The sequence below is a fragment of the Talaromyces amestolkiae genome, assembly GCF_001896365.1.
Source record: "Talaromyces amestolkiae strain CIB chromosome Unknown scaffold16.1, whole genome shotgun sequence".
In the NCBI taxonomy this organism is placed as follows: domain Eukaryota; kingdom Fungi; phylum Ascomycota; class Eurotiomycetes; order Eurotiales; family Trichocomaceae; genus Talaromyces; species Talaromyces amestolkiae.
This window is the reverse complement of record NW_024468052.1, coordinates 492,048-515,039: the sequence shown is the minus strand read 5'-3', so window position 1 is coordinate 515,039 and position 22,992 is coordinate 492,048. Positions and strand designations below refer to the sequence as shown.

The following is a 22,992-nucleotide window of genomic DNA, read 5'->3' as shown; positions in this document are numbered from 1 at the left end:
TGATCCCGCACAATCCATTGTCTGTCATTAGTGTCCTTCTGTCATATCTCACAACATACTTAGTCTCTCCACCAGAGAAAGAAATATATTCCGCTTATTTTGATGCTTCTACCTCATCCATACAAGTCACGGATCCAAAAACCATGCGAGCTCTGTGGGAGATGGGGTTCTTCGGTAAAGGTAGCCTGAGCAGAAGTGAGCCTAGCTGGCTTGAGCGTGAGAAAAAGAGAAGAGGTTTATTAGCCAACAAGACGAATGAAGAAGTAACGGGCCAGCGAAGAGTAGAGCGTCGTGAAATGAAACTTGAGCGAGCGAGGAAAGAGCAAGAAGCTATTGCGCAGCAATTGAAAGAGGAAGCAGCTCGACAAGCGGGTGTTGCTATTTCATCAGAGGCATCGACTATCTCTGCTAGCGAGTATATGAATGGCACTCTGAATGGATCTGCCGATAAGGCTGCTCTCTCATCCGAACCCGTGACGGTTGACGAGGATGCAAATGGCTCTTTGAATGGGTCCGCTGAAACTATCACCATATCGTCCAGTGAAAAATCGAGCACAACCAAGACCGTGCGCTTCTCGCCGGTGGTGGAAGAGAAAAAGTTTATTCCTGAGCCAAAGCATGGGCATATCAATGGCTCAGCAAAATCCACAGAGGATACCCTGATCAATGAGGAGCATCTACAGCTTACCAACGAAGAGGCCCTCTTTCTTGTATATGGATTAGGAGCCCTTCAGGTTTTCGACCAAGGCACCAACACCGTCATTCCAACGCCATCTCTCATCAAACTCTTCACTCAAAATTCTACATTTCCCGCTCGGCCCGACACAGAACCTATTGCTCCGGATGACCCGTTCCTCGTTTCTTACGTGGCCTACCATCACTTCCGTTCCCTTGGCTGGGTAGTCCGATCTGGTGTCAAGTTCGGCACTGACTACCTACTTTACAACCGTGGACCGGTCTTTGCGCACGCAGAATTCGCGGTCCTTGTTCTACCTTCATATGAAAACTCATACTGGGAATCCACCGCCGAACTCAGAGAGTATTCGGCTAAAAAGCAGTCGCGGAGTTGGTGGTGGTTACATGGTGTCAACCGTGTGCAGGCACAAGTCAAGAAGACACTTATCCTATGCTTTGTGGACGTGCCGCCTCCATCAGCGTCAGGATCATTGGATAATCTAGGAGAGACTCTTCGTGGATATAAAGTACGCGAGATTTTGCTTCGGCGATGGCTACCGAATCGGTCGCGTGACTAATATTCTCGTGGCTGTGGTTTTCGTATGAGCAAGTCTGTTATATGCCTGTATATAGATGCTTGATGACTGTATGATAGCATGATACCCAAATTCTTGAACAATAACAAATTAATTAACAAGCCTTGCGCCTCAATAGAGATCTTGAATGAGTGAGAACACGCTAGCCAGAGAAGGTAGTATTAGTAGCCCCACCAAACACGAAACCGTCACGTGCGTTACGCGTTTCGCGTCATGGATGTCCGAGACTAAGTTGATGAAAGACATTTCGTAGATTCTAATGAATTCAATCGACAATATCCTTTTTAGAGTGATTAATCACTTCGGAGTATGGATTCTCAGCCTGACAGTCTTGACATTGCAAAATTAAAACGTTTTGCGCTAGGGTTTGATGTATGTGCCCTTTTTTCCGCCTCGCGCTGAGCCGATTGGCATGGCGGTGGCGTGCGGCATCCCTGTTAAACGCGCTAACAGCTCATATAACGCTTTTAGGAAACTGATGTGAGCGAAGCTGAATCTCCGATTTCTTCCTCTCTTAACGTTCGGTGTTTTTCCGCCGAACATATAGACGACGAAGAACGTGTTTCTCTCCCTCGAAGCCCCTCTCGTGCAAAAATTGTCGAGTCCGTCGTCGCTGTTCACGTAGTTTCGTCTACGAATCACGATGTTCGCGAGATCACCGAGCGAGTCTTGAATACACAAGAAGAGCCCTTGAGCACCGTTCCCGAATCGAATGTACCCAAGATGAGTGCTGGGGATACCGCCGCCGGCGATACTCAACCGATTTCGCAATCGATTTTCGAAAACATCATATCACGCGGGAAATCTCTTCATCGCTCACAGACCAGCGAACATGGGTTGTCAGATGCGTACAATGCCGGCCAGGAATCGTTTCAGATGACAGTCAAAGAAGGGGAATCCGGCCATATAAATTTATTAGCCGACTTTGAGTCCAACAAACAAGCAGCTGCACAGCATTATAGTTCAGATGACGAGGCAATCAGCTCAAAAGATGGGGAATCCTCTCCTGCGCAGTTTCCAAATCACAATGTCTTCCCAGAGTCGCAGCGCTTCTTGGAAACCCCAATTACCGTAGAGAAGCGGCGGGACGTTCCCGATATGGCAGCCACGACCCCGTCCCTCCCCCGGAACCCTCTTGCCGCTGATATGAGTTCTAGCGGGGGCATCCTCTCCATGAGCCAACTGTTCAAGGCTACTCAAACTCCTGTCTCACCTTTTGCAAATAGATTACCTTCTGGCCCACTGTCAGACCGTCCTTCTCCCGATCTTCCTATACAGGCTCSCCCCYTAGGCGGATACACATCTTCTCCCACTCGCACACCCCGAGCTGATTTGATCCGTACCCACACCGGTCCTTTCTCATATGTCTCGATGGACGAGTCACAGAAACGACGTGCCCAAATGATGGAGCAGAGACGAACTAGATCAGCTGAGAATATTAACTCAGAAGAGCCGATTGATAGGGACTTTGAAGAAGAATCGAGTCTTGTTCAGCGGATAAATCGTCGACGGGACATTGATCACGAAACCAGCCTGCGCCTGGCGTCCGTCACACATGGAAGATCGTCTAGCGATTCTGCAGTCAAGCCTTCAATCGCCTCAACTAAGCCTCTAAGTCGAGAGGTCTCGGTAGAAGCGGATGAAACACAGGAGCCTTCTGTCCCCTTCAATGGCGAGGGTATAAGCGAAGAAGAGACAGATAAGGAGGAGGTTACTGAGGTTTCCCAAAGTCAAATTCGACAGGCTCCATCGTCCTCCGAAGAGGACAAGGAAAACCACGTTGGACCTTATGCAGATATGGCACAGGCAACTACCACAGCGCACGATCGTCTGTCACAAGCGCTAGATATGCCAAATGACTTGACGATGACTGATACACCACCTTCGGAAACACATGACTTAGCCGGAACTTATGTCAAAAACTCCCAGCAGGAGATCAATGTGCGAGACTCTCAACCGTCACCGAGTCAACGAGTATCCAAACACAAGAGGACTACAAGCCTACTTTCTCAAGCCGAGTCTGTACATATTCAATCATCCTATGACGATTCGTCACCACCCACGAAAAGGCAGCGCCGAAATCACATCACAGAAATAGCTCCTCTGTCACCCAGCAAGCGAATTGTGCAGCAGACTTCGCCAGCTGCAATTGTTCGACCTCCAACTCGGTCTACGCAGCATCAAGTATCTTCCAATGATCCAGTCTCCTCGATTCAAAATGGTACGGAGAAACCATCCTCTATGCCATCACTCGTAGCCAACACTCCGTTGAACAAGGTCGCTTATGATATCATTCCCGAAACCAGTATTCCTGAGTCTAGTCCGCATCGCAATCAGCAGTCTAGCTTGGCTGTAGGGCCGCTCAATCAACTTTCTACGATGCAAGAGGCCGAACAAGAAGATGACGACCTTCCTCCTCAACGTCACATACGGCAACGAAACAGTGGTTTACCAGCCTCAAGACCCTCTCCAAACAAGAAGCCGAGCTTTTTGATCGGCTCTAGCCCAGAAAAAGGATCTATCAAATCTTTATCAGAACTGTCTGCTGAGATGTCGCCTCAATCAGCTAATGGTGAACCAATTAACTTTGATGATTTCTTAAACAACGAAGATCAAGATTTCAGCATGATCTTTAAAAGCCCTAGTCGTCCTACACCAAGGAAAAGACTTCGAACCACACAAGATTATGTCAACTCACAATACGGTTCTTCCCCTTTGAAAAATGTGGAATCAACTCACACTCTAGATGCGGAGCAATCTGCGCCTCCCGAGGAAGAGAGCGCATATTTAGAATCTCCGCCCATGCGTGCTGTGGCTCGTCGTCAGCGCGCCAGGCCATCACAGCTCGGCGAGGACTTGTATGAGATGGATGGGTCACCACGAGCGCGCAAGTCGACCTTCACACGTCTCGTATCTGGATCATCTCAAGATCTTCCCCAGCAAGAAACGGCCCCAGAGTCTGCTTTGTTACAGCCACAAAAGTCTTCAGTGCGTGGCTCGCAGCGTTCGGACAAAGAGGCGGTTGCCAATCAATTTCAATCAGATCTGGCAGCTTCGACAACCCAAGAAAAATCTGTCGTTCCTACCAGCACGAAATTGTCGACCGGAGACTCGCAGGCCGACAATTTGAAATCTGATGTTCAGTCTCCAGAGCCAGAAGGCCCAGTCATCGCCCCATATCAGGTCTTGGCTTTCTGGAATGGTCGCAAACGTGCTTACTATCCTGCCACTTTCATGCATGCGGACGAACCACAACGATGCGTGGTCGCTTTTGCAGATAGTGGACCCGTCGATGTTGCTCTTGGATCAGTGAAGAAATTACAACTACGTGTTGGAGACGCCATCAAAATTGATTTCCCTAAGGTGCCCAAGGTCACCCATATTATCCGCGGATTCTCTCAGCAACTCAAGCCCGAAGAATTGACGCAGAGAAATGAGTACGGTTATCTGCCTGTCACGGATATATATGGATACTCGACAATCATCGTTGCCGCCAAGCAGCGTAAGAGCATTCCAGGTGGAGGCCAATTGGAGAGTGAGCAGACGATTGAAGTTCCTATCTATAGTATCTATCTAGACATGATATTGTGGAACCAGATGAAAGGCCGCTCTTTCGTTGTCCCTAAGAGAGCAGAGCCAGCCCCGACTGCTTTACAAACTCCAACTCGAGGTGCCTCAACACCACTATCTCCAGGCTCTAGGCTATCACGCACTCATCTCACTATACGCTTGGGTCTATTTTCTGGAATGGTCTTTGCTATCTCCTTGGGCGACCAAGACACTCATAAGAGTCGACTTGTCAAGTTGATATCCTTGAACGGTGGCCAGATCCTCCAAGACGGGTTCGAGGAACTGTTTGAATTTCCATCTAGTGCGCCTGCTGTCACACAAGCCGAAACCTTATCACAGGCTGAGGTTGCCGAAGAAGCAATAGAGTTTTGTCTAGCATCTAAGTATGAAAATACAGGATTCGCATGCTTGATAGCCGACAAACACTCCCGTCGTGCCAAGTATATGCAGGCTCTGGCTCTCAACGTGCCTTGTCTTTCTAGAAGGTGGATTGAAGATTGTGTTGAGCAGAATCGCATTCTCAATTGGGAACATTATCTTCTCCCTGCCGGTGAATCGAGTTTCCTCCATGGAGCTATCAAGTCCAGGGTACTTACTCCAGTCGCCGCAGACAAAGCTCTATTTGCACAAACATTTGATGCACGAGCAAAGCTCCTTGACAAACAATCTGTGCTTCTAGTACTTGGACGTGGCAAAACAGAAGAAAGACACAAAGCTTACATTTTCCTCATGTACGCTCTGGGAGCCGCAAGAATTGCGCGTGTTCTTGATCTGAAGTCTGCTAAGACGCTGCTTCGAAAACAAGCCCAGAAGCAGGAGGGGCCTAGATGGGATTGGCTCTATGTTGATGATAGTGAAGAAGCCACAGCAGAGGCAATGATGGGCGATCCTTACGAGACATCCACAGCCAACACCAGCAAGAAGAGGAAGCGGTCCGCCCTGTTTATGGAAGCTCATGAGGGAAGAGCCTCTCCACGAGTTATAAGCAATGACCTCGTCTGTCAGAGCCTGATCCTGGGGAAGATTTGCAAGTAGAATTGTTATATATGTTTGCTTCCTGTTGATGTCCTTGCTTCACATCGTTTGTTTTACTGAGAAGATACCCACCCATGTACGGAGAACTGATAAACTATAAATTTCGCTAACACGATTGTATTGAGAAAATGATCAATTTCGTGCATTTGGATATGCTTGTAGTATAATACAATTCTCAGTTGATAACAATGAGACTCGACCGATTGCCGTTGTAATAGATAGAATACAAAGTAGGAAGAACAGACGCCTTTATCAAAACCCAATCACCAGAATTTAACGAGGCGATCACCTTTTGGCAGCCTTCTTGCCAGACTTCTTCTTGCCCTTCAAACTCTTCATCTGTGCAGCACGCTGGGCACGAGCCTGTCTCTTTCTCCATGCTAACCATCGATTATTGCGATCAAACGATTCAGCAGTGGCAGCAACCTCATCACCGGCCCTTCCAATCTGCCAATTGGCTTCACGGTACATGTATCCTGGACGAAGTGGGAGGGTAGACTTGGATGCACTCTCGACATCAAACACCTTCGTGCCATCTCCTTCAACATCCGCACGCAGATCCCCCTGCTGTTCAACAACAGGCTCCACGCGCGGTACAGCAATCATATTCAACCTTCTCCTCGTCGGCGCATTCCGCGGCGTCGGCAACGTGCCCTCCCTCTCGAAAGAAACACCAATATACCTCCTCTTCGGATGCAACTCCGGGTCCCGATAATATTTCACATAGCCCGCCTCAGTAGCATAAATGGTGTGATCTCGACCCATTCCGCAGTTCTCGCCAGGAAACCATAGTGTGCCGCGTTGTTTGAAGATGATGTTACCCGGAACGACGTATTGCTCGCCGCTCTTTTTGGCGCCGAGACGTTTGCCGGCGGGATCGCGGGCTTTGGCGTTGGCGCGACCTTGGGTTGCGTGGGAGGCGTGGCGGATTTGGAGGACGGAGAGGATAGTGGAGCGAGGGAGTGATGTTGTTGATGTCAAATTATTCGATATGGATGAGAAAATGGAGGGTGTCGATCTCAGTGTTGACGAGATGCCGGAACGAGAGGTTGATAGAATCGAGGAGCGCTCCAGGGCCCGCCATGATGTCCTGAGACTTTGCTGCATTGTGAATGGTGATGAAACTTTGCTCCTGGGAGCACAATGGCCGATTATGGCGCGTGGTCCGGGTGCAATGGTTGCTGTTGAAGGAGTTGAGTTTAGTGACTGCGAACAGCGGAACTTTTTCTCGGGGGAGCAATCGGAGCACGGACCAACGACGGTAGTAAACAGGTCACGTGTCGGCATCGTTACAGTATCGTGATGCGATATCTGGCTTCATTCTACGATCGAACAACTCACTAATTGATTTACGCAACAGCGTATCTCATCTATTCATAGAATAAAGGTTGCAACTGTATACTTCTTCGCCACCTCCGAGCTCCCTCCCGCAATATGCTCGCCAAACCGTTAACCGCCATCTGGACACTGTTCCTCCTCATCTCCACCGCACAGGCACAATTCCAATTCTTCGATCACATGTTCGGCGGCGGCGGCGGTTCGCAAGGAGGGCATACTCAAGAACAAGAAACTTCCAGCGATAGCGCATGGTACCAACGAACATGGGAAGGAGGTGAGCATTTATATCCTCGACTACATCCATACTACATACTCTGTATTGTTGAGCTCACATTTTGGGGGAAATAGCACACTGCACGAGATATCTATGTCCAAACACGTTAGCCTGCGTCCATTTCCCGCATCATTGTCCGTGTGCGCATCCGAGTGTTGAAGACAAAATCGAATTGGGTGAAGGAAGTGCTGTTTGTGTCTCGAGGGGAGGATGGGCGGCTGGAGAAGCTGCGAGGAAGATTGAGTTGGCTCGCAAAGGATTGCTGTGATTTTCAATATCTTGAGCTTACATGAGGAAGCTTGAGAGATTTTTTGGAGTATATTAGCGATCTGCATTGTCTGTTTGGTTGTTTGGTTCTTTTGAGTTTGTCTCAACAGCATGCGGACGTTGACTGTCCGGTTCAATGCGAGGTTTCTTGGCTTGTTTAATAGACGTATCCTCCTCAGCATCAACAAAGCATATCATATATCAATCTGTTACCTGTCAGGAAGGATATTGTCTGAGCATTGTTGTGAATGAAATAAGTATCTGTATTCGGTGTTTGGCCGGCGGATAAGCAGCGACCCACCGTTCGTGAGGGGCAATAACCGTTGACCCGTTTGGTGTCATTCCATCTCCATCCAGGTCCCTTCTTGATTCGACAACGTCTATCATAGAATCGCAACCTGAAATAGTACAGATAAAGCACAGTCACCCGGCACTACAAGCATTGTCTTCAAATATCGCTGAATACATCAACGCGCCCAATCCACGACGATAACTATCGCACTCAACGTCACCGCCCATACCTCCCACCAACTACCCATATCCACCCATCAAATTCAAACCGCGCAACATAGACAGAGAGCAAAAGATGGGCTCCAACGTAGCGCAAAAGCGCCTCTTCCACGAATACAAAAACCTCTCCACCAACCCTCCGGAAGGCATCACCGCCGGCCCCATCACCGAAGATGACATGTTCCACTGGGAAGCTCTCATTCAAGGACCCGAGGGCACGCCGTTTGAAGGGGGGGTATTTGCTGCGGAACTCAAGTTTCCGAAGGATTATCCGTTGAGTCCGCCTACGATGAAGTTTTTGGGTGGGGTTTGGCATCCGAATGGTATTTCTCCCGCAACTGCCGACTTGTTGGCTGAAGATTTTGGGATGTATGCTAACTGCGCGATAAGTGTACCCCAATGGAACAGTGTGTATCTCGATCCTTCACCCACCTGGTGACGACCCAAACCATTACGAGCATGCCTCGGAGCGATGGTCACCAATCCAAAGTGTCGAGAAGATCCTCATCTCGGTGATGAGTATGCTGGCCGAACCGAACGATGAGAGTCCTGCGAACGTCGAGGCAGCAAAGATGTGGCGTGAGCGAAGGAGTGATTATGAGAAACGCGTCAGAGAGGAAGTCAGAAAGACTTTGGGTCTTTAAGTCTTGGTTCTCTCTCAAGAAAGGAGAACGAGGTGGGATTTGATTATGATGCAAAACTGCCATGGTGGTATGTTATCGTTATGCTTGATGTTATCGGATGCATTTATTTTTACGGCGGGCGTTCTTGATTCCAGGGTTTGGCATCCTCAGTTCTCTCTGGGTAGAGTCTGATTCAACATATATATGCATAGGTATTTTTATTATGATGCAATTGAAATGAGTATCTCTGAACCAGCTGGCTGCATATGAAAATGAGCCATTGTAGAAAGAACATTTACTGGTACTAATTTCAATGCATTAGGCGCTCCATCTTACGGTCAATCCATCCTTCAAGACCACCTTCAGTCCCATACAGTACCTCTGTCTCAATCTTCGTGTTCAGCATCATCATTGTTTGCAGCTCCGCTCGCCACTGAACTTCTGGGCCGTCCTCGCCAAAAACTGGATTTTTGGCCAACATGCTCTGGATTTTCTTCACGTCTCTGTGAGATAATGAGATCAATACCCAATCCTCGTCTTCACTTTCATTTCCGTTCTGTTCAACAATCACATCTTCAAGTCGTGTTCCGAGCCATTCAAGTTTCGGAGCATTGAGGCTCGCACTTGCATGAGCATGAGCCTTGGAGCCGTACTTGTATGTGGACATGATAGCTATCCCATCACAATCTCCATCCACCAAGGCAAAGAAGCGCAGTGGCGCGGGCGACGAGAAGATCTCAAGGTTCTGAAGAGAGAGGCTGTGTCTTCTGTAGGCGATATCTGAAATCAGGTGGACGAATTCGCGCGTGCAGATGTCTGGGTAGCCTTTCCCCGTGATTAAAATGCCCTTACCAGCAACCGATTCCAGATGGTACTTGTTATGCACAAGTCTTCGAAAAATGGCCTATTCTTGTTAAATCCTGTGTATCATGGACAGTGTTCAAATAAACATGCCTCTTTCTCTACGATACAGACCCATTTCACCTCGGGTAAATCGATGCTGCTGATTTCAATGAGACGGGGTATAAGGGCATCCTTTCGACACAAGGTCAGCTCGTTCAAAAGAAGAGGCATTACTGAATCACACCTCAGCCGTCATATCAAGCACGGTGTCACTTTTGGTCTTGATCCGAACGGCGCCAACGGCAAGGCCTTTGCCGACTGAGATCTAGATCGTCCACAATCAGAATTCATTCGGAAGTACGTTCATAGGGAACATACGACATGGAGAGTCGTGCGGTCAACCCCAACAGTATAGGCTATGTCGTCAAGAATTGCATCCACTACTGCTTGTGTGCCGAACAACCCTGGGTTGTCGTAATATATGCTCCTTTACTCCGACTCAGCATGGATGCAATCTCCAAGTCCATTTCGAAGGACCACAAACCTCTTTGTGATCAACAGGTTCTCTTGGATCGCCTCTATGATGAGAGACAGAACTCGAAGAACGCAGGCTTTCTATGATTCAGCATGATCACAACTTAGGGTGATGTATGCAACCACATACTAAACTTCCAAGCCTCATAGGGGGAATTTCCTGGCCACGAATATGTTATCAGTCGTTCAGATCCACGAGTCTCGGTCGACAGCAATCTCTCTTCGGGATCATCATTGCCGGCCACAATTTGGAAATGCGTCTGTCTTTTCTTCAAAGTGATTGCTGGCTGTGCGACATCTTTGTCGAATTCATTGAGGAATGACAGCTGTAGCCGGTCAAAGAATTGCAGTACGAGACGGTCCTCGATGGAAATACCCTGAAGCAGGTCCATGTCTCATGCACTGCTCATTGCAAAAGTTGAGGATGAAGTTTCTTTGCTCCTTCCCAGATTTCGTTCCAAGCTTGTGGCAGGKGCGACTGCCCTCCTTCCTCCTCGTGCCGGTCGTACTTCCCTTCTGTACGCATCATTCTTATGCAATACCAATATGGATCTCCATCAACGGATGACTTCTTCTATCATTATTCCACTAAACTAAAAAGAAAAAAACACTCTTCTCGGAATTTATTAAGCTACTTGAGCAAGCTGATTGGCCAATCACAGACGGCCTACCCCTGTCAACATCTCGTCTGTCCAAGATGATAGACAGGTCGAAAGAGGCTTAGCGCCCAATGAGGATGACGCCTCCATGAAGAGTCTACGAATTTTCGCCGTTACTGTTGTTATTTCATGGATTCATCGTTATTGCCGAAAACATGAACATTATTCTAGATGGATAATTACAGTTGTACCGAGCACAACCAAGGCTTTGCTAGTCTCGCCGACATGGTTGAACATGTGCGAAAATACCATGCGAGCTTCATAAGGCGCCCTGGACGTCTTGGCTCAGTGGACTTTCACGGCCATATGTGGTATTGTTATGGCTGTGGTCGGCTGTTAAGTGACCACCGAAGTTACAACTCTCACAGAGCAATGTGGGATCATCTCAATACATCTCATGAGACCGTGGTGGAAACTATGGTTAGTGGTGAAACATCATCGTTCGTCATTCGTGATCCATGTTGAACGTGCCTGTTCCTCTAATCAATGTGGATAGATTTGCCATGTTTGACGAACCGAATTGGGCTCTTATATAAAATTGAAGTAACTCTACCGTTGTATATTGACTCGTCGATTCCATTTCGCTCTTGAGAATGTTCGATACCTGTTTTGTGCTTCAATAATCTAACAACTCGCTTCCCTAGAATTCAAAATAATGTAGCTCTAGTCTTGAGCTATCTATAACTTAGATTTATAATCCAGTTCTGGCTGGTCAGACGACGATGGCTGGCGATAGTAGACTCGTCTAAACAGGCTTAGCGTTTGTATATATATATATTATCACGTGACTACAGATCGGCACGGCTGGGTTTCCCATTGGCCAGCCCGGCTTGCCTCCTTAATTTTATCCGGGGAATAAACACTTTGGCGTATCCAGGCTTCTTCGATAAACAACTCTACCATCTTATTCTTTCACCCTGGCTTCCTTCGCCCTGTAGCTTGTTACTTACTACAGGCAACAGTAATGGCGAAAGAAAGCAAAATCCAGCCCATTGCCAATTGGCGAACAAAAGCCAATGGCCACCTAACGAAGGACGCCAAGGGAGACGACAAAACCGACTATGCAAGGTGGAGATTGCACGATAATGACGGCCGCTTAACGTGGCGCTATCTGGAAACTGATGAAGAAAACGAGAAATGGCCTCAGACTTTTTACGACAAGTACAACCTGGGACTTCCAACGGTAAGCCAACTCTACACATATCTTGGTATCATTGTATTCATACTCTATAGGGTGCCCCGGAGCTGCCAAAGGCGACGACTCCTCTAGAATCAGCTGCCAATGGCCTGGAATTTTTCTCCAAGTTACAGATGCCAACTGGACATTGGGCATGTGAATATGGCGGTCCTATGTTTCTTTTACCAGGTTTTGTGATCACCTGGTATGTTACCAACACGCCCATACCTCCCGAGTATGCGGTGGAAATCAAGCGATACCTCTTTGCGCGACAAAATCCGGTTGATGGCGGTTGGGGACTTCATATCGAAGGCCACAGCTCGGCTTTTGGCACAGTAATGACCTATGTGATTCTCCGTATTTTAGGAGCAAGTGAAGAAGATCCTCGGATGATCAAAGCACGAGGACTTGTTCATAAGCTTGGGGGTGCAGTTTACACACCGCATTGGGCAAAATTTTGGCTTTCGACTTTGGGTGTCATGGATTGGAGTTGCGTTAATCCAGTCCCACCGGAGCTTTGGTGCGTTTAAATTTCATGTAAAACGAGATTCTAAAAATGCTGACTGTTTTAGGCTACTTCCTGACTGGGTACCAATCGCTCCTTGGAGATGGTGGATTCATATGCGAATGGTTTTTTTACCAATGTCCTTTCTGTGGTCAAGAAAATGGGTTTTCCCGCAGAACGAATTGACGCGCCAGCTAAGAAATGAGATCTACACACAACCCTATGAAAGTATAAACTTTGCTTCGCACCGCAATTCTATTGCTAAAGAGGACAACTACTATCCAAAGACAATGTTCCTCAATGTGATCAACAGTTTTCTCGTCAATTTGTGGACGCCCGTGCTTCGATTTTCGGCGCTAGTCAAGAAAGCCGAGGACTGGGTATGGGAATTGATTCAAATGGAGGATAGGAACACAGATTATGCAGGACTTGCGCCCGTCAGCAATCCTCTAAATTTCGTTTGTTGCTACATTCATGACGGCGAGGGAAGTGAATCGGTTAGAAAACACCGCGAGACGCTGCACGAATATTTGTGGATGAAGAATGAGGGTATGCTTTGCAATGGCACTAATGGTGCTCAAGTCTGGGACACGGCATTTATCACACAGGCTGTCTCTGTGGCTGGTTTTGCCGAAGATCCTAAATGGCGGCCAATGCTGACCAAAGCTCTCGAATTTCTGGATAACCATCAACTTCGAGAGAACGTCCCCGACCAAGACAAGTGTTATCGCCAACACAGAAAAGGAGCTTGGCCTTTCAGCAACAAGACTCAAGGTTATACGGTCAGCGACTGCACTGCAGAGGGCTTACGATCAGTTTTGCAACTCCAAGAGATGTACGGATATCCTAAACTTGTCTCTGCGGACCGCCTAAAGGACTCGGTCGATTGTCTCCTTTTGATGCAGAACGAGACCGGGGGCTTTAGTGAGTACGAGAGCAGACGGGGCTCCCCTCATTTGGAGTTGCTCAATGCAGCAGAGGTGTTTGGCGGAATTATGATTAGTTACGACCACGTTGAATGCACAACTGCATCCATTACCGCCTTATCACTTTTCAGCAGATTCTACCCAGATTATCGAGTTGACGAAATCAAAGTTGCAAAGCACAAGGCAGTCGAGTATATCAAGCGCACCCAAAAGCCAGACGGAAGCTGGTATGGTAATTGGGGTATCTGCTATACTTATGCCGCCTTGTTTGCACTAGAAAGTCTTTCTAGTATTGGAGAAACTTATAATAAGAGCGAGTATTCTCGCCGGGGTTGCGAATTCTTACTGAGTAAACAAAAAGAAGACGGCGGTTGGGGAGAGTCGTATCTTAGCAGCGAATTGCACGTTTACACCCAGCACGAGATGTCGCAGGTTGTCCAGACAGCTTGGGTTTGCCTGGCTTTGATGGAAGCTGAATACCCTGATCCAGAACCTATTCGCAGAGGAATCAAGCTCTTAATGTCCCGACAACAGGCTAATGGCGAGTGGCTCCAGGAGGCAATCGAAGGTGTTTTCAACATGTCTTGGTAGGTACTTCCCCTAGGCATAAGGTGTACATTACTGACTTTGCATAGTATGATCTCATATCCCAACTACAAGTTTTACTGGCCCATCCGAGCATTGGGTCTGTTTTCTCAAAAGTTTGGCAATGAGGCTCTGTCTTAGCCGTTGCTGTTATGATGTTCAGAGTCTTTTATGAGGTCTCATATGGTCTTGTAATATAGTATAATAATAATTCACTCGCCCTATTTGCAGCACAAGTTTAAACGATCAAACACGATGCCGTCTAGAAAGGAAGGCGTCTGGCGGACCAAGTTGAACAGCAGCTTGCCCCAATCCCCTCTGCAGCTTCCAAGCCACTTCTCACACAAGCCTCAAGTAAAGGCAAACCCGCAGAAACATATCCTCCAGCCAGGTAAACATTCCCACTCCCATCCTTCCCATCCTTCCAACCTTCATAAACCGAATCGTACACTTTCGCTAAGACTTCGGGGATGATACTGGCGGCCAAAGCGTAACCGTAAGTAGCAGCAGATTTCCTTCCTGAGTTTCCATGGCATCATTGACATTCAGTGATACTATAACCGATACACCGAATGGATGAAGATGGATTGATTGGTTCACTGAACAAAGAATACTTACATCAATCTCGAGCTAAATTAACACAGGTCCAGATGCCATTTCTCGAGCTTCAAACGTTCTTTGTCAACACCACACCTTAGACACAATTTCGATCATTTTATCGCTTCCATTTGACGAGGTGATAAATGCTCTAGTTGCATTTCGAATAGCTTTCTTATGCGAGCAAAGCATTTGAAATTGCTCGACTCATGACACAAATGGTGAGATGCTGGCAGCTTTTTTGATCATCCGAACAGGAGGGACAGGTAATTATAACCCTATCATAATCTCAATCTCCAACCCTAAGTCACTTGATTCGTGCGGGGAAGGTCAGAGATATCGGCATACCTTCCCTTTGAGGGACAGCTAGGTACTGCACGATCGGCAAACAACAACAACATCCAAAGTCAAATTATCACCGCCATTCTCTCGCCTTTTTACGACAATCTCGACAAACCTGCGCCACCTGTTCTGGCCGACCACTATTTGCATACGTACTTGTACCTATTTACTTTTGAACACTGAGGGCAGTTCAGCAACATGGCTGTAACACCAAGCTCTGCTTTGGGTTATCTCCGAACCCGAAGTCTGGTTGACTGTGATACGCTTGACGTAAAAGGTACTCGTTTATTGATACCTTGTTTAAAGTCTCCAAGGAGAAGTGATATTGACGCATACCAGTGGCACAAATACTAGGGCCCTTTCAGGACTGCACGTCTAATCAGGTACACCTCTCGCGGGGCTATAATTATAAGCTTCATGCTTATGAGTGTTGACAGGCTATCGCACTCTTCGAGCTATCAAAACCCGAACATAAAGAATTACTTGCCGAGGCTCACCTCAGAGCTGGAACACTCTTGAGGTCCATGGCAGAGACCAAGGATCCCCGCTTTGCTGGTATTGAACTTGATGAACTAGCTGTTGAAATCGCGGTACGCATAGTGTACCACATTTAAGCTCTCGAGTCATCCCGCTAACTTTGCCAATGGTGGATCAGACTGTAAAAGTCGCCATACAAATTACGTCCCATCTTCAAGGCAAAATGCACATCCAGACTAATCCATACTTTGCATATTCAACCGACAAGACAGTCGCAAACGCTTTTCGTAAGACTGTTTACATTCCTGGAAGGTTTCTTCACTCTGATATTGTGCAGGCATCGTCTACCTCTTCAAAGAGTTTGCGCCTAACTGGGACAGTTCTAGAATCTGCATCAAGATTCCCAGCACTTGGGAAGGTATGCTGGCTTGTCGCACACTACAATTAGCCGGTGTGCATACCCTAGCCACTACGCTATTCTCGATGCCCCAGGCAATTCTAGCTGCAGAAGTGGGCTGTACATATGTAGCACCTTACGTAAATCAGCTGAAAGTACACTTTGAGCCTGGGTCAGTTTCCCTTCAATTTATGTCATCGTTCTATAAGTTGGTCAACTGACAGCTTCAACAGTTTTGTCGACCCGAATAAACTATTCTCCCTCTGCGTCGCGATCCAAAAGTACTACAAATCTGTCGGCGCCGTCACTCAAGTTTTACCAGCAAGCCTTACCTCAACAGACGAAGTACTTGCTCTCGCTGGTGTGGACCATATCACTGTTGCTCCACCTTTATTAGAGCTTTTATCTCTTCCCGACTGTCCAATTACTCCATCGTTCTTCGATAGTGATGTCTCGGATGTGTCGGTGCTCCCAAAAACGCCTTATCTCAAAGATGAGGCGGCATATCGAATTGCATTTACGCGAGATCTTGCGGGAGCAAGTGAAGAGAAGTTGACGCAGGTACGTTATAGACCAGGATTCAAAGATATATTTCTGACTAATGTTTGTGTAGGCCATCAACATCTTCTGCGACATGCAAGACAAATTGATCGTATTGATCAAGTCAAAGTCAGAGTAGCCTTTCTTATATTTCATAGCTTTGACAATTAAAATCAGGGCAAGATTTGAAATTAATGGAAATGAAATGTCTTTTTATAGAATGAATCAAATATACTATGAATTGGCACTAATCCCAACTAAGTAAGCACGCTAAGCTTCCCCAGATTTTCGTCCCAATCAGGTTTCTGCACGTGACCCCATGGCATTAAATTTTTCCTTGGAAACCCCATCGTCAAGTTTCACGTTGTCACCTCTGTCAGACCGTCCAGTGCCACGATAGGGTCGTTTATACATTCTCGTCCTTCTTTTGAGCTCTAACTTCATTCTATTTGTTTTGGTGCCGCTTAATTGAAGGGTGTAATCCATGCCAGGTTTTGGTCTTTTGTTCATGTCGTCATATGAAGCCAGTATTGAATGATCCGAATAGCCACGCACAGAAGACTTGCCGGTCAAAATCTCTGCTATAGATAAAGACAAAGATTGAGTTCCTTCCGATACGATAATGTTTCCTCCACAATCTAGTAATCTAGATATCGAGGCCCTGAGTGGTATTCTTGGGTACGTCGAACACCAGTTGATCGCATTCTCTTTTATTTTACGATAGACTAACTCTCTTTAGCTCCATCTCTATAGCCTGCTGGGTTGTTGTGTTTTCGCCCCAAATCATTGAGAATTTCCGACGCGGATCAGCAGATGGACTTTCTCTGTTGTTTATAGTCGTCTGGCTTGCAGGCGATGTCTTTAATATCCTTGGAGCAGTGCTTCAGGGTGTATTGCCCACTATGATTATCCTAGCAGTGTATTATACACTCGCAGATATCGTCCTCTTAGGACAGTGCCTGTATTACCGCGGGATCTGGTTTTCTGGCAAGAAGAGTGTAAAGGACGTACAGAGCGAGACGCTCGAAGAGGGAGATATTGAGAGAGAAGCACCGACAGAGCGTACAGCATTGTTGAGTCAAGAAAATGGAGATAGAAACGGGCATGGCTATACCAACGGTACCGGTCTTGCGCAACAACCCCAACGAACCCATCAAATCGACGGCACACACCTTTCTCCTGCAACTCCGTTCATCGACACAGTTCCCTCTTCAGAGGACGAAAGCACACAGGATACTCGGCGCTCGTCAACCTCCAACCTTCAAGCCGCACTCCTCAACACGTTCGCGATCATCCTTGTCTGTGCAGCGGGTATTCTAGGATGGTACATTAGCACACGCGTATCCAATAAACACCCCAAGGACGGCGACAACAACGACCTTCCAAGCAACCCATCTGAACCACTCACATTCGACCTCTGGGGCCAGGTATTTGGCTACTTCTGCGCCATATTGTATCTCGGCTCACGCATCCCGCAACTCCTCTTGAATTACCAACGGAAATCCACCGAAGGTGTTTCATTACTATTCTTCCTATTCGCCTGTATCGGCAATCTCACCTATGTACTCTCGATCTTCGCCTACTCGCCTATTTGTCGATCACGCGTTTGTGAGCCGGGCGAAGCCTCGGCGGTTTATGGACGGTATATCCTTGTCAATTGTTCGTGGTTGATAGGGAGTTTGGGGACGCTGTTGTTGGATATGGCTATTTTTGTACAATTTTTTCTGTATCAAAAGGATGACGATGATTACTGATTATATAGTCACCGAATAGAATAGAAACTGCTTCTAGATCTAAAAAGTATTTGATTTTATTGATTGCATCTAACATAAAGCTAGTGATTGGAAGGGAGGACTCCTGATAACCCATCACAAGTCCCCATCTGTGATAATCTCATTTAAAAACTCCGACATGCCATCAAACGCTATGATCACAATTTTGAAGGCAAATGTAAAAAACAGGACACTCAGCGGTAAAGCAAAGCACATCACATGCAAAAATTATCTCCGCTTTTGGGAAAGCAAAAAGATTAATCGTCAGAAGGCGGAACAACAGCCACCCTCTCCTTCCCAACCTCATCCCAATTCGTGCTCAGCGCCGTCCCCTGACTCTCATAAAAACTTTTCATCATGGCCCGACGCGTATCCGGATCTGCGCCTGCATACAACTTCTTGAAGAAGGAGTCTACTGCGTCGCCGCCGCCGATGTCAGAGTCAACGGATGCCGCGTCGTCTTCATCGTCCTCTTCGGCATCCTCTCCGGATTTCTTCTTCTTCTCGTCCTTGTTTTTTTTCTTGGCTGTTAGATCATCGGCGAGTTTGTCCCAATTCTTGACTCCGTGTCGTGATGAAGTCGGGTAGGAGGGTCCGCCGGTGTTGTTGTTGACCTGTGACGAATTTTGAGTAGTTGGTACGGTGGCAGCTGAATTTACTGTGATCGTAGTACTGGCAGCATCTGAAATAATAGGAGCCGTTGCTGAGCCTTCGAGGGCACTCCATTTCTGTCCTGGTGTTCGTTTACGAAGCGTAACCTCGATTTTTGTGGATAGGACGCTGATTTTGGATTGGGTGGTGTCTATGGGAGCATAAAAGGGATCGATGTTGAAGGAGTAAATTGATCCGGATGGGAGAGGGAATTCGAGGGATAGCTGCAATGTTGTCAGTCATAAACAAGAATCCGAGAATAGGGTGGCATGACTCACAGAGTCATCCTGAAGATCAGTCTCTAGCTTCGATTTGTCGACATTCTTGGCGTAGATTGTCACAACAACAGCGTCGTGTGACTGGTACCACTCATGTCGAACCTTGGCCGGTGCAGATACAGGCGCAGGTGTTGTAGAAGTTGCCGCTACTCCTGGACCAGCTGTAAACGGCGGCGCAGTAGAGGTCGACCCTAACACATCTAGTGTGCTCTCCTTCGCCCTATCCACAACCGATGCAGCTCCAGAAGAAGAAAGCTGCTCCTTGAGACGCTTCCTCAGCTCCTCCTCCTCCGGAATCTTGATATCAGGATACTCTTTAATCGACACCGCAAGCTTCTCATCACCCGTCTCCAATTTGCCGATCTTGCCCTTGATTTTGAGTCTCCATATCTTCAACTCATTCTCCAATTTTTGCTGTTGCCCTTTCTGCGCAGACATTGCAGCCTGTACCTGCGCAGATTTGTTACCCGCACTACTACCATCACCATCTTTTATCCCCAGCTTGTCTTCAAGCAAATCAAACAAGTACTCTGCATCCCCAAACCGCTCAAGCTGAAACAAAACAATCGCCCTACGCAGCTGCGCCTCAATAATGAGTTCTCTCTTACCCCGTTCCCTTGCCAGCGCCAAAGCGAGCTCGACATCTCCCAAAGCGGCGTTTAGATCTGGACCGCCATCGACGGCTTTGCGGCGTGAGTAAGCGGTCGATCGTTTGATGTAGTAGCTGGGGGCGCGTGGGTTTTCGATAAGTGCGTTTGTATAGTGCGTTATTGCGACGGGCCAGTTGGACTGGGAGCCGGCTTTGTCGCCTTGGGTTGCTTCGTTCATCGTAGGCGTCTGCTTACGTAGTGGGGCGGAACTGAAGCTTATTCAAACTAAGGATGAGGTCGAATATTGGAGAGGAGATGGAGAATTTGAAGGAGGAATATTCGGGTATTTTAAGCCAAGTTCGAAATAACTCTTGGAATAGCTGAGCCAGATGTGTGTGTGTTGGATGAAAGAAGAATTTGAGGTTCATTGTCTCTAGAAAGATTCCACGACCTTCTCAGTGCGGGGAGCTTGATCCGCCAAACTAACAACTACAGCTTCATACTATTTACACAAAAGATAAAATTTATTGGGTATATTTCTGTCACGTTATTGGAAATTTACATGAACAGCTAGCAAAATGACAAGGAGAGCCCGAGCAGCTTATAAAACGCCTTCCATGCAAGTGTTACTTTTGAATCAACACTGCGTCACCAATAACCCTAAACATCTCAGAACACATTTTCTGGTCTCACTTCGCACCATTAGTCGCTAACCAAGCTTCATGCAACTTCTTTTGTCTCTCCCAATCCTTCTTCAACTTCTTCGCACGACTCTTCGTAATCTCCTCACCCGCTGCATCGCGCGTCGGAACACCTTCATCGTCCCAAGCGCTATACTCATTCGTTCTAAACATATCCAAATGACTCAAACGGCCCTTTTCAGCCTTTTCGCGTGCTTCTTTCTCGCGTTTTTCTTTCTCGAGTTGTTTTTGACGAAGCTTGGCAGCTTTTTCTTCGCGAAGTTGTAACAGCTCCTTTGTGACGGGGCGGACGAGAGCGGGAAGGTTTTCTCGGTCTTCGAGGTAGATGCCGAGATCGAAGAGATCAATGTCGCGGAGACGGTCGCAGAGACCTAGAATCTCTTTTCCGATGGTTTCTGGTTTATCGAGGGCGACGACTGTATCTTTGAAGTCTGATAGCACCTTTGCATATGGTTTGGCTGAGTCAGAGGCTGGCGTCTCGGATTCTGCTTGGCTGCTAACAATGCTCTTGATATCCTCAGCGGAGATACCCTCATTAGACAACGCCTTTTCACGGAGCGAGTCGCGTAGAGCAGACAGAGGATATAAGTATGGTTTCGCCTCTTCCGGTACATCGATTCCAGACCAGCCAATCTCAGAAGCGTCAGGAGATGCAGACCCGTTCAATCCAAAGATGTTGACCATGCTCGTTACCCATCTACCCATTTGCTCAACATGATCAGGATTGACTGTTGCCTTATCTGCAGAGTTGAACTTTGTGACGAGGTCAGAGATGGCGGCCATGGCTGCTGGGGTATTGAACGAGTCAGAAAGATGTTCGTTGACAGCGGCCTTGGCGGCTTCAAGGGCTTCGCCTAGTGACTGATCTGTACCGGAAGTCGACTTTTTCAAAATATCGAGGTCTTTCATCTTCAGGAAGAAGTTGTTTAGCTTGTCCTCCCACGCGTTACCAAAGTTGATTACGTCCTCTGTGATTTCAATACCACTGTTCCAGTTGCCAAGAAGGAATACAATGCGCAGGCTGCGGGAGGTCCAATCTTTTCTTTCCAGAGCTTCTCGAATTGTGGTGAAGTTCTTGAGACTCTTGCTCATTTTTGATCCTTGAATCTAGACATAATGTTAGCAACCTGACATCTACACAACAGAGATAAACATACCGAAAGATGTCCCATGTGCAAGAAATAATTGATCCACTGATCATGTGAATGAGTATTCCAATAAGCCTCACTTTGCGCCAACTCATTATCGTGATGGGGAAATGCCAGGTCAATTCCACCACTGTGAATATCAATCGACTTGCCCAGTCTATCTGAAGCCATGGCCGAGCACTCAATATGCCATCCAGGTCGACCCTTGCCCCATTGACTGGACCAACTAGGCTCGCCTGGTTTTGATGCCTTCCACAGCGCAAAATCGGATGGTGAGTGTTTCTCGGTTGTCTTGCTTGTCAGGGCTCCTTCTCCTTCTGCGACCAGTTTGCCGTCGGACCTACTCCATGGCTCGAGTCGGGCATATGGAAAACCAGCTTCTTCGAATGCCTTGATATCAAAGTAGACCGAGCCGTCAGAAGTCACGTATGCGAACTTGTTTTCGACGATGCGTTCAACGAATTGGGCGATTTGCGGACCATATTCGGTGACGCGAGTGAGCTCATCGGGATCCAAGACATTTAGATCCCGCAGGTCTCGCATGAACCGTTCTTCGTATTTCCTCGTAAGCTTGGTGAAGATGGAGTAGTCGCTCGCATCAATCGTCGATCCCTCGAGCTGGTCAAGGTATGGAAGAAAAACATCCTGAGCTTCCGCGTAAAAAGTTTCACTCAATGCAGGAGGAGCGACCTCAGCCTCCGCGATAACCTTTGCTGCCGACGCAAGTGTCTTGATGTGCATCTTCGTCTTGGCTTCATCGTCACCGGGCTTCTCGTTTCCAGGCAGAGGACCTCCACTCAATACGGTTGCATATACCTTCTCCACCTCGGCCTGGTATTTCGACGGCGCAAGTTCGGGGTCGAGCAGTCGCAAATTTTTGGTCAAGTAAGCCTTGTATGCAGCCTTGGCGGTATCGAGCACAGCTGCGTCGACTGTAGGATGCGCATTGACGAATTTGTTGAAAAGGTATTGTTGACGACCACGGAGAATGATTTTATCATCGACATCAGTAATATTCATGACAAAATGTACATCGAATTTGAAGTAGTCGCGGAGAATGCGACGAATGATATCGGTCGTAACGTAGTTTCTCGCATGGCCAAGATGTGAATCATCGTATACTACACAATCAAAAAAGTCAGCTATGCGCCGGCGCATATATCTCAGCAGGGTAGAGTTGCTTCGACTGACCAGTTGGTCCGCACGCATACCAGCTAATCTTTTTCCCCGTGGGATCTATTGGCACGAATGGCACTTTGGTCTTGGTCAGGGAATTGTAGATTTTGAGTGAGGGCAATTCTGCGTCGGTTGCGGCGGGTTTCTTCCATGCTGGCTGCTGGCGAGCAGTCGCCATGGTTCGGCACAAGATCGAAACGAATGTT

At 47.5% G+C, this 22,992-nt stretch overlaps 9 protein-coding genes across 9 annotated transcripts; 5 read left to right on the top strand and 4 right to left on the bottom strand.

Annotated features, from left to right (window-relative positions):
* Nucleotides 1–143: 143 nt before the first annotated feature.
* Nucleotides 144–5,876, top strand: BHQ10_007711 (uncharacterized protein; the record flags this gene model as incomplete). Its single annotated transcript, XM_040880437.1, has 2 exons — nucleotides 144–1,202; nucleotides 1,743–5,876. The coding sequence occupies 2 exons, from the start codon at nucleotides 144–146 to the stop codon at nucleotides 5,874–5,876; spliced, it is 5,193 nt and encodes a 1,730-aa protein (XP_040736214.1).
* A 285-nt stretch (nucleotides 5,877–6,161) lies between these two features.
* Nucleotides 6,162–6,983, bottom strand: BHQ10_007710 (uncharacterized protein; the record flags this gene model as incomplete). Its single annotated transcript, XM_040880436.1, has 1 exon — nucleotides 6,162–6,983. One exon carries the CDS (start codon nucleotides 6,981–6,983, stop codon nucleotides 6,162–6,164), a length of 822 nt encoding a protein of 273 aa, XP_040736213.1.
* A 327-nt stretch (nucleotides 6,984–7,310) lies between these two features.
* On the top strand, nucleotides 7,311–8,909 carry BHQ10_007709 (uncharacterized protein; the record flags this gene model as incomplete). The annotated part of the gene is made up of 3 exons (XM_040880434.1): nucleotides 7,311–7,488; nucleotides 8,328–8,588; nucleotides 8,656–8,909. 3 exons carry the CDS (start codon nucleotides 7,311–7,313, stop codon nucleotides 8,907–8,909), a joined length of 693 nt encoding a protein of 230 aa, XP_040736212.1.
* A 289-nt stretch (nucleotides 8,910–9,198) lies between these two features.
* On the bottom strand, nucleotides 9,199–11,014 carry BHQ10_007708 (uncharacterized protein; the record flags this gene model as incomplete). The annotated part of the gene is made up of 7 exons (XM_040880433.1): nucleotides 9,199–9,792; nucleotides 9,864–9,923; nucleotides 9,976–10,056; nucleotides 10,110–10,218; nucleotides 10,276–10,342; nucleotides 10,396–10,642; nucleotides 10,937–11,014. The coding sequence occupies 7 exons, from the start codon at nucleotides 11,012–11,014 to the stop codon at nucleotides 9,199–9,201; spliced, it is 1,236 nt and encodes a 411-aa protein (XP_040736211.1).
* Nucleotides 11,015–11,888: 874 nt separating this feature from the next.
* On the top strand, nucleotides 11,889–14,258 carry BHQ10_007707 (uncharacterized protein; the record flags this gene model as incomplete). The annotated part of the gene is made up of 4 exons (XM_040880432.1): nucleotides 11,889–12,107; nucleotides 12,158–12,621; nucleotides 12,674–14,119; nucleotides 14,168–14,258. The coding sequence occupies 4 exons, from the start codon at nucleotides 11,889–11,891 to the stop codon at nucleotides 14,256–14,258; spliced, it is 2,220 nt and encodes a 739-aa protein (XP_040736210.1).
* A 996-nt stretch (nucleotides 14,259–15,254) lies between these two features.
* On the top strand, nucleotides 15,255–16,609 carry BHQ10_007706 (uncharacterized protein; the record flags this gene model as incomplete). The annotated part of the gene is made up of 7 exons (XM_040880431.1): nucleotides 15,255–15,333; nucleotides 15,396–15,439; nucleotides 15,494–15,646; nucleotides 15,712–15,820; nucleotides 15,871–16,102; nucleotides 16,164–16,491; nucleotides 16,544–16,609. The coding sequence occupies 7 exons, from the start codon at nucleotides 15,255–15,257 to the stop codon at nucleotides 16,607–16,609; spliced, it is 1,011 nt and encodes a 336-aa protein (XP_040736209.1).
* Nucleotides 16,610–17,092: 483 nt separating this feature from the next.
* BHQ10_007705 (uncharacterized protein) lies at nucleotides 17,093–18,224 on the top strand (the record flags this gene model as incomplete). The annotated part of the gene is made up of 2 exons (XM_040880430.1): nucleotides 17,093–17,148; nucleotides 17,210–18,224. 2 exons carry the CDS (start codon nucleotides 17,093–17,095, stop codon nucleotides 18,222–18,224), a joined length of 1,071 nt encoding a protein of 356 aa, XP_040736208.1.
* A 275-nt stretch (nucleotides 18,225–18,499) lies between these two features.
* Nucleotides 18,500–19,999, bottom strand: BHQ10_007704 (uncharacterized protein; the record flags this gene model as incomplete). The annotated part of the gene is made up of 2 exons (XM_040880429.1): nucleotides 18,500–19,117; nucleotides 19,172–19,999. The coding sequence occupies 2 exons, from the start codon at nucleotides 19,997–19,999 to the stop codon at nucleotides 18,500–18,502; spliced, it is 1,446 nt and encodes a 481-aa protein (XP_040736207.1).
* A 451-nt stretch (nucleotides 20,000–20,450) lies between these two features.
* Nucleotides 20,451–22,964, bottom strand: BHQ10_007703 (uncharacterized protein; the record flags this gene model as incomplete). Its single annotated transcript, XM_040880428.1, has 3 exons — nucleotides 20,451–21,569; nucleotides 21,620–22,731; nucleotides 22,802–22,964. 3 exons carry the CDS (start codon nucleotides 22,962–22,964, stop codon nucleotides 20,451–20,453), a joined length of 2,394 nt encoding a protein of 797 aa, XP_040736206.1.
* Nucleotides 22,965–22,992: the final 28 nt, after the last annotated feature.